At 38.1% G+C, this 10678-nt stretch overlaps 1 protein-coding gene across 9 annotated transcripts in view; it reads right to left on the bottom strand.

Moving 5' to 3' along the window:
* Positions 1-1209: 1209 nt before the first annotated feature.
* ATRNL1 (attractin like 1) overlaps positions 1210-10678 on the bottom strand; it is a 770027-nt gene continuing 760558 nt past the window's right edge. For 6 of the 9 annotated variants that reach the window (XR_014826351.1, XR_014826350.1, XM_084994465.1 and 3 more), the window contains one exon: positions 1210-3439. Coding sequence is in view for 4 of the 9 variants with exons in the window: in XM_084994465.1 (XP_084850591.1) it covers positions 3315-3439 (125 nt within the window). In the remaining 5 variants the exon portion in view is untranslated. The remainder of the gene's footprint in view (positions 3440-10678) is intronic. The other 3 variants (XR_014826353.1, XR_014826352.1, XR_014826349.1) reach the window with 1 other exon arrangement.

Below are 10678 nucleotides of genomic sequence, written 5' to 3'. Positions count from 1 at the left end.
GATGGGAAGCAGCGCAAGTATCAATTACAGGTTGAAATATTTTCTAGTTCAAGTTTTCCTATTAAACATAACACAATAGTATATGGCATACATTTTCCTTTTGTGTGTATTGCTAAAACAAATTTTCATTGAAAAACAACTACAAAAATTCCAAACTAAATTCCGGACTAAATTGATCTGTAAGCATGTGCATCTTTCTCAACAAGCATTCGCACCTAGATGCAACTAGAAATTATCATCGTAAGTGAAGTAGGTCAGGAAGAGAAGGACAAATACCATATGCTATCACTCACATGTGGAATCTAAAATATGGCACAAATGAGCCTATCTACAAAACAGAAACAGACTCACAAACATGGAGAATAGACTGTGGTTGCAAAGGGGGGATGGGAAAGGGAGTGGGATGGGCAGGGAGTTTGGGGTTAATAGGTGCAAATGATCACATTTCGAATGGACAAGGTCCTACTGTATAGCTCAGGGAACTACAGCCAATCACCAGGGATAGACTGTGATGGAAAATAACATTCCAAATTGTCCAAAGAGTGTCCTTGGGTCGGTTCTTAAAACCCCATTCTATTTAACAGAAACTTTTCATATATGGAAGAATAAGAAACCCTGACATTAAAAAAACATTTTAAAAGTCATTCTAAACTGAGATGTACAGAATTCCATTAAGATACATTTTTATGAGAATCAGTCATTTAATGCCTAACTTCTTGAAGAGTACTTGCAGATACCTGTGGTTTGATTTAAAAAAAAAAAGCTTCCAAATTGAAAGTGTTTGGGATGTGTGTGGGGGGGAAGAACAGGACACAGATTCAAAGCGACTATCCCTAAGGCCTTTTCAATCCATTTCACCTGAGGGTGAAGAATTTTTATTGCCATAAAACGCTTTGAAATGTCAAGAAGATACTGCATAATTAGTCTCAATGTTGGCAATACTTGGCCCAGAAAGGTAGAGTATGACTTTAAATTAACATTGCATTTTGTCCCATAATTCTCTAAAATTAAAAATTTCAAATTTTAAGACCCCGATGGGATTCGAGGTGGATGAGGCCTGACAATCTTTTCAGAGTAAAACTGTTTGCTTATTAGCCTCTCTAAAAATACAGCTGAACCAGATTTTACACACAACTCTGTATGGTTTTGTGTTTTTGTTATATATGCTTTCTCTCATGACAGTAGAGAATTAAACAAATGGGCAATCACTTTATTTTTAAATGATTATATTTTTGTACTCACCAGTTTAGTCAATTTTTTTTTTTCCAGGAGAAAAAAAAATCAACATTTAAGGGGCCTCCAAAGAAGCTAATAAAATGACTTGATTGTTTTCAGGAGACATTTATAATCTTTGCTCACTTTTTTTTTTTTTTTTTGAGAGAAAATATCATAGGGAAGTAAAAATAGCCAACTCCACTCCCACCACCACCCCCCGAAAAATCCCCCATAGGCTATCAATAAAATTGTTCTAAGAATTAGTCTTATTTTTAATGCATGGAAAATAGCAAAATTATCATGCCAACATGAGGAATATATACTATAATTCATAAATGCCTAATTATCAAAACAATGACAGAGTCATGGTTAAGATGCAACCTAGCAAATCTTATATATGATGCAACTACATATCGTATGATCATTCCTGTTATATATTACATTTGTTCCTCATCAAATTAAGCTGACTATGTATAAATGGCATTGTGAAATAAACATTTAATATCACAATAGGGTCATATCCCGCTACTGCACAACCATAGCATGCAAGTAACTATGCATTAGCTGTAAACAGTAAAAGTGTCAATACCTTCCAGAAGTCCAAAGAACATGATAAGTACATAGATAGTACTAAATGTCAATTACATTTAAATGACCTTCATATTGAACCAAACTAGATTGTATAAAGCAGCGTTGGAGATCTCTGTGACTGCTCTCTACATGTATTCTGTAGTCACCCTGAAGTTAAGAAAGTGCAGTTTCAACCAAGGTCTGTTAATCTATGGAGTTCTAGTGAACTGCTGTCAAAATCTAGGACACAAATGATTCTATGCTCCAATGTGAAAATTTTTTCTCTATCTTTTTTCCTTTCTGCCATAGTTCAGCTTTTTGAATCATTAAGAATTTGCTGAACGGGGGCCACAACAAACTTATTTCATTTCTTAAACTGGAGACTTTCTGTCATGACAGCAAGGTGCTCATGTCAGAAACAAGAATACTGAAGACGCCCGCCAGCAAAGGCTCTTCTCTATTTGTACTCTAAGTGAAATAGGTGGCAGGAAGGAACTTGGGTTGTATTATGACTTGGAGGAGGTGTTGCCTCTAAAACACTTTTCCTAACGTTTGTAAAAGGTAGATAAAATCTAGCAGCTAGGAGAGGAAGGCCAAGAGAAGAGGGTCTGTCCTTATAAAAATGCAGATGGATCATTTAGGTCTGATCCAATGATTCCCAGGCAATTAAAAAATTACCATATAAGAGGAGAAGCTTGCACACTGTAAAATAACTATTTCAGCTCTCTTCAGGTTCGTGGTATTGGAGGCTGGTTCTGGAAGGAGGAGAGAAATTGATTGCTGGACAGGCTTTTCCATGCTCTATCAGCTCTGATAATGAGTTAGGCAGTTGGCATGGACGACAGCAATGTCCTCTTCACTCAGAATTCTAATAAACCTCCTGTGAAGTTGCACATACCATCCATCCAAATGGACTCATTTTGGTCTGCATTCCAGTTAGGTGGAAAAGAGTCACATTTGCAAACTGAGTTTGGACACGATATGGTCCTGTGAAATATTTAAACACATTACCTACATCCTAATAAATCAAAATCTTGCTTTTACATTTACAGTGAGATAAAACAGCATTTAAAGCCATTGCAGTTTTTTCATTTCCTGTTCATATACAGGTGATTTAAGTTTGCTCGTGAGGCAAAAACTGTACAATTCTCATCATTCAGGCATTATAAAATGTCTTTCCTTAAAGTTTTGGGATATAAACAGTTTGGTTTATACGAATTACATATTTTTCATCTGCATTAAGAAACAATATACATCTTTTCCCAGAGCACTTTAATGGTATCTATGATAAGCCTAAGATAGTCGCAAAAACTGACTTAATCACCTGTGACCATCAATACTGTCACTTTTACAAAACTCATGAACATTCTTTGGCCACGTGGGTCATTGCCCATTTGGAGGGAACTGTATTTGGGCCCTGGGACCATACAGAGATTTGCCCCCATAAAAACTGAGGCCAGAGACCAGCCTTAATGGGAGCTGTTTACAAAGTCAAACATTACAGAACCTCCAGGAGCAGTTTCTGTTTCTCAGACACAAGTTCCTTGACGTGTTGAGAGGTGGTGTTTTCGATTTCGGACTCCTGAAGTCTTGTCTTTACTCTCTGAAGGCTTCTGTTGAGAAATATCTATGAGAGCACTGGCAATTGCAAGGCCTGGAAGAAAAGGAAAAAAAGCACTTAAGTGTTTGGTTAGATATTTCTGGGATGGCAACAGTGGTGGCTTAGCATCCTTTTTATATTGTTTTACATTCAACAATCATTTAGCTGTTATATGGACATTATCAAGTAGTTTATCCTTTACTTAAAATTTTTGCTTCTCACCCCAGACATACGAACTTCACACATGAAGAGCAAGATCTTATGAAATTAATTGACTCTGACGTCAGACAATCAAGTCAGTGTGACAAAACATCACAATCAGTCGTGGCTATGACTCCACACCTTAGGGTCTGTCTGAAAACAAGTTTGTTCTGGATGTACAAGGACTTGTCAGTGTTACTATTGTGTGTGTGTGTGTGTGTATGTAACCAAAGTCAGTATATTAAGATTTTTTAAAAATGAGGGCAGTTTTAGGTGAGAGAAAAACTGAATCAATATTGATACATGATTATCTTCTAAAGCCTGTAGTTTACATTAGGTTCACACTGCATTGTTTTGACAAAAGGATAATGTCATATATTCACCATGAAAGTATCATACAGAATAGTTGCACTGCCCTATAAATCCCATGTTTTACCAATTTATCCCTCCTCTTCCCCTGAGCCTCTGGTAATCACTGATCTTTTAAAAATGTCCCCCTAGTTTCGCCTTTTCCAGAATGTCATATAGTTGGAATCATATAGTATGTAGCTTTTTCAAATAGTCTTATTTCACTTAGCAATATGCATTTAAGTCCCACTATGTCTTTTGTAGCTCTATGGCTCATTTCTTTTTACTGCTCAATAATATTCCATTGTATGGATGTACTTCAGTTCATTTATCCGTTCCTCTAGCGAAGAACATCTTGATAGCTTCAACATTTTGGCAAATGAATAAAGCTGCCATAAATACCCATGGGCAAGTTTTGGTGTCCACATAAATTTTCAGTTCACAAATATGTAGGCATCTAATTGTTGGATCACATGGTAGACCTATGTTTCAGCTTTGTAAAAAAACTCCCAAATTGTCTTCCAAAGTGTTTCTGCCATTGTGTATTACAACCAGCAATGAATGAGAGTCCTTGTTGCACCACATCTTTGCCAGAATTTGGTGTTGTCAGTGTTCTGGATTTCAGCCATGTGGCTGTATCTCATGGTTGTTTTAGTTGGCAATTCTCTAACACCATTAGATGCTGAGCATCGTTTCATATGCTTATTTGTCATATGTACATCTTTGGTGAGGTATGCATTTAAATCTTTGGCCCATTTTTAATTTTCTTGTTTGTCTTTTTTTTTTTTCTTTCTCTTTTTAGGGCTGCATCTGCAACACATGGAAGTATCCAGGCTAGGGGTCGAATTGGAGCTGCAGCTGCTGGTCTACACCCCAGCCCCAGCAATGCAGGATCTGAGCCATGCCTGTGACCTATGCTATAGCTCACAGCAATGCCAGATCCTTAACCCACTGAGTGAGGCCAGGGATCAAATCCACATCTTCATGGACGATAGTCAGCTTTGTAACCCACTGAGCCACAATGGGAACTCCTTGTTTGTTTTCATATTGTTGAGTTTTAAAGAGATTTCTTTCACATTTTAGACATCAGCCCTTTATCAGGTATGTGTTTAGCAAGTATTTTCTCTCATTCTGTGGCCTGTCTTTTCATTCTCTTAAATTGTTTTTAAGACGTAGGAAAGTACCCCAGGGCAGAGTTGTGCTATAAACAAGTCAACATGGAAGAAAGACGATTTGTAGAAATTTAGCTGATAAATGTCTTAAATATAAGAAAAATACCATTAGTATCATCAGCAGAATATCCTACACAAAAGCGGTTCTCCAGCTATCACAATTAGAACATTGTTTTATTATACTGTTTTGTCCATTGATTGGCAGGAACATGTGGTAAGATGTTCAGAGATAGTAAAGCCTTCCCTAAATTTACACAAGCAATGGCTAAATCAGATATTTTAAGGCTACCTATGAAATCATTTTAGTTTCCTTTGAGTCCAATATAAGTTTTGGGTAAAATAAAATGTGCCAAATCACCACACTAGCACATGAGACCAGACTGACTGCTTTAAGAAGAGGTCACCAATTTCCCTTCCACAAGGTCTTGGAGACCTGACTCTGAATTGAGCTGAACCAACTGAGCTCTCACAGACGTCTTTTCAATGTACAGCTCTCGGTAGAAGGCCTCACTTTTGGCTCTTATCCTACTCAAGTGTCATTGAGTTTGTTTTATTCCTGTAGGTCAATTTGTCCTAAGCAAGCCTCAAACAGGGTCCAGCAAGAATGAAACTCCAGAGATTTATGAACAGAGAGAAATGCCAACCAGGGGAAATGGACACCCTATGAGGAAAGTCAACAAGCCTATAGAGCATCATGGACGTCAAGGGAGGGCAGGGTTCGAGGAGCCTGCAAAAAGCACCAAAGGGGCAACAGGTGAGGCTTGCCACAGAGGTCCTTGGATTTCCTCAAGGAAGATTCTGGCGACCCTGAGTCATTTCCATACTTAATGGAGGATGGAAGCCTAACTGGTGAGCAGGGAATGGGGCAAGAGGGAGTGTGGCCAGCTGACATAAGTCCTACATTCAAGATGTTTGTCAGTGGAAAGAGGCAAGTAAGCTGGTGCATAGGGGAAGCAGAAGGGTCAGATGCAATGTATGCAAATGCATATGATTATCTGAGCACATATAGTTTTTCCAGTACATATGAAAACAGCAGAGAAGGTATTTATGGAAAAGAAGAAATTGATGATGTTTGAGAGGGAAGGGATTAAAAAGTTATAGTAATAACTGGTTAGGCTGATAATCTTATATATTTACCATTTAAGGGTTGCTGTTAAATAACTTACTCTTTCAGGATATTAAACAGTTATCCAAATTTCTCAGAAAAAAATGTAAGTTCAATGGTTCAAAGTTTAAGTAAAAATTGCTTTCTTGACCTTTGAAGAACACATGCGAACTTCTGTATCCAAAATAGATGTTGTCAACACTTATTCAGCTGTAAGAAATAATTACTTTGTTATTTCTTCAAGGGAGAGAGCCGAAGTACATTATTTTTGTAAAATCACAGACCATGGTTGTGGTAACTGAAAGTTCAGTTCAGGCAGACCTTAAGTTTCCACAGATCTCCTGGCACACTTTTGTCAAAATTTACAACCTTCTGTTATTTTGTTCCTGGCATCATTTTATCCAGAGACAGCCAAATATGACAAATAATATATGCCTCCTTTAATGTGGACAGAAACCACTGACACTAATTCCAATGATCACAGCTTCCAAATATGAAATCATGTTATTCGTTAAACTACTGCATGACCTTGTCCAAAGGAGCTCAATAGTTTCCCACTTACATGTGGCTGCAAACATTGTTTTCCTTACCGAAGATACAGTGCCAAGAGAGAAGTAAACAGCATAAGTGGCCAACACAGGAAATTCTATGCTAATTCTAAACTGTCACTGTATCTTTGTGTTTCAGGGTATGTGAATGTGAAGTCTGTGTTTACTAATGGTTTGTAGGCTTGGAAACACATTCAGTTGAAAATAAATCTTGAACCATATTTCAGTCCTTAATTTAAAAATAAAATTGCAAATCATGCTTATTTTTAATCTGACAGCTTTTTGTCCTTTCCTATGAAACTGGAACAATCAGCTGAATTTTTAGATTCTGCAGACATGGCGATGTGTGTGCGGGAAGCCCTGAGTTCCTCCAGGCAGGGACCTTTGAGTGTCCACTGTGTGTACTCACAGAGGACACTAAGAGGGATGCTTGCTCAGGTCTTTTCTTGATGGGCCAACTGATGCTTTCATTCAAATTTAAGCTTGAGTCCTTCACTGGACCACACAGCTAGTGCTCCACACATCATGAGCTTTTCTGCATTATAGGTCCTGAAACTTAATTACAAATAACATAATAATCACAATAACTGGGTGTGTACCCCAAGTGTCAAATTGTTAAGTGTACGTTTTTATTACTATATTTGGATTTCTTCATATTTTAACACATGGAGAACTTTAAAAAACAGCAATGACAACCCAGAAACTGCTAGATCCTCCTTCAACCTACAAGAGGCCCTGGACCCAAGTGTAAACAGGAGGGACAAGAACCCTACTTCTTGAATTGTCCAGTGTGTGGAAGGCTCATTAAAAAAGAGAGACATTGATTTCTCTCATTACCTTTCAGCACATTTTATTGTAAGGAGTCTAATGTTCTTAATTGAGAAAAAGAAAAGTCAAGTCAGTAGCTCTTTAGAGAAAGACAGTATTGCCCTCCCCCCTCTGCTTCCTCCCAAATGTAACCTTTTTATGCTGATAAGAGACTGAAGATACTGCAATCAGACTGGACAATAGCCAGACCATATATAAAAAACACAACTCTGGTTCACAAGCTGTAGCGACCTGCACAGGAAACCAATCTCTTTTCTGCAATAACCAGCTCATGAAGCCAGCTTACTATGTCAGGCCTGCAGGAGTCAGACTGCTAGCTCTAGTAACAATCCAGGGAGTCAAACAATTACCCCCCTCCCCCAATAACAATGAACTCCAAACAGTCAAGGCTTGATTAATAACTGACAGCTTCCCCAAGGTTTTTTGGTTCCTGCTTCCAACTTAGGACCAAGCAGAGAGTACATATACATATCTAACTAATCATATAGGATGCTCCGCTTCTAGATAGCCTGCCTCCAGCTTTCCGGCTTTCTAGTGCCAACAGCCTCCAATAAGCACGTATTTGAAGCTTTCTCTTTTTTCCTCTATGAAATGTTGCCACACATTTACCTGTCTTGAAGTCTCTGCCAAAATGCAAGCAAGCAAATGGTATAGCAAGCTCTGAATAAAGAGCTTTTGCTTGTAATTTGATTGGTCTTGGTTTATGTTCACACTGGCAGTGAAGAGATAAAGGCAGCTTGAGATCTTTCCTGCATTTTTAACAAAACAGACATCGGTACAATAAAAGTAACTTAGAAATCAGTTCTCCATAATGTCCTTTGAAGCAAATGGTCTCTCCTGGTTGAGAATTCCCCGGGAACTTTTTCCTGGTGAGAGGCTTTCTGGTGATGACTTCACACTCCCTGGGCCTAGGAGAAAGTGCTTCCTCCCTGTAGGAGGCTGCATAGTGGCCCATGCCCTGTGCTGTTAGAGTTCCATTAAAATCAGGTCACTCCAGAAGATCATTTTTCAAAACGTCACACAAATCATCTGATGAAATTCACTTATTGTGTTCTCTGGGCCTAGCACAGTTCCTTGTTATCAAAGCAATACAATTAAGTGGGGGAACAATTCATTATTTTAGACTGGTGGTCTAAAGGAATTTCATTTACCATGTCAGGATGATGCACAGACGCTGCAGGCTAGCAAAATTTACATCAAAATCTGCCAGTAGATTCAATAAAAATGCTGGGGTTTAAATATTTATTATAAGCTTTACCTTTTTACACTTTTAGTTCTTAAATACCAGACACTATGACATTTAGATGATTTAAATAGGAATTATAAACCTCATGAGAAAGTGTCATCTTCTGACTCCTGTTTGGTTTTCCGTGGTCTCTTGGTGTTTGGAAGGGGCCCTGGTGAATACGGAGCATCACCGGTGGCTGCTGTGGTTCACCCAGTGGGGAGGGAGGCAGGCTGCCTCTGAACCATGTAGATTTCCTTCAGAGCATGGGCAGTGTTTAGGAGTCACTGGTTTGGGGGCCAGGAGCTACCACAGCTATTTAATACACAAGGAGATGAGGCCACCCAAATCAGGCCTTTACCCAAGACCTCGATAAAAACAATGTTTTCCTCTAAAATTAAAAAAAAACAAAACAAAACTTTGCTTCTCCATCAACACGTGCAGACATGCCCTAAAGAGAAAGCAATGGAAGTAAGTAACAGCTAAATATCCAGTGGTAAATATGTCTGTCTAAACCACTAAATTTGCAATGAAAACCACCAAGGGGAAACGTCAGGAATTTGGGTATCTTTAGTAAAACTTGACTTTTTCCTAATGGAAGTGAAACGGTACTTGTAGACTCCAGCAGTAACAATCTAATCATAGAATTACTGACGTGTGGGTTTTTTTTTTTTTTTTTTTACAATTATGCAGAACAATTAATAAGTACAGTAATAAAATACTGCACATCAAATGAAATTGCCTTGGAAAGAACATTCTCACTTTATATACAAACACAGCACTTCCATTTTACATTTGAACGAAGCCTCGGAAAAGTCATTCATTTTGGAAGGCTCTCCTCCCAAGTCTGTGTAAGAGCAGGCATCACTATATATTTTAATTTCCCAAGAAAACAGCTTCATTAGGCGTGAAAGGTTAATTGCAGGTTTAAGTGGAGCTCAGGGAATGGTTCAGGGTCTGTAGTGAATTGCACAGCCTGCTTCAGGAAGAGTTGAATGAGTGCTGTAAACTGTTTGCCCCGCTGAAATGTTTTACTACCTCATTTACTATCTGTCTTCTTTTACGGCTTGTATTTGTAGTTCTTCTAAACCTTTAATGGCTACGGTTTTATTTCACTGTAATCAGATTTAAATGGAAATACCATGCTGGGATGTTTAAATGTTTTCCCTCTGATTGTATATAGCTACATACTACTGATCAGAGTCTTGGCTATCCTTCACACGATTAAGAAAGTGACTTTGGGAAACTTCGATGCTACATAGATGCTAGCTTTTGTGCAGACTTAATTTAACATTCCGTGTGGCCACTCTTGCCAGTGGGCAACTAGGGCTGGACGCATAATTAGAAAATATGCATTTCCATTTTCATTTATCTGTTGGAAGCCCAGCCCAAGTGAAGTCATTATTAGGCAAGACTCCAAAGGTTACATTGTTGAACAAAAATTGAAATACTTCAAGTGCTGAAGACATTGGAATGACAAATGGACCAGTCATGTTTGTCTGGGAGCTTAGAGAAATGTTTCCCTTCATCCACTAAAATCCAGTGACAAGGACAGATGTCAATGTTTCAATACAAAAGGTAATGGTGTTCTGGTTATTAAATTTTGTTTGGCCTTTAATATATTTTAATATATTAAAGTTAAAAATATATTTAAAATATTTTGGTAGATTTTTAAAACTCATAATACTTAAAGATGTCATTTAAAGACACACTGTAAGAATTCTGTAAAATGTCATCTATTCTAGCGCCGCAGTGCTGAATCTTATGCGAACTCTGTTCTCATTGGTTAGAAGGACCTGAGTCAACTGTGGCCTTACTGTCTCCTGTCATTGTTTATTGCAAATCCTCATGGTTCTTAACAAGTGA

The sequence above is a fragment of the Sus scrofa genome, chromosome 14 (genome assembly GCF_054392235.1).
Source record: "Sus scrofa isolate SSC_HxYL_T2T_F1_AM1 chromosome 14, Sscrofa_HxYL_maternal_Yorkshire_Landrace_v2.0, whole genome shotgun sequence".
NCBI classification, from domain to species: Eukaryota; Metazoa; Chordata; class Mammalia; order Artiodactyla; family Suidae; genus Sus; species Sus scrofa.
Note: the sequence above shows the minus strand (reverse complement) of the source record. Positions and strands in the feature narration are given on the sequence as shown.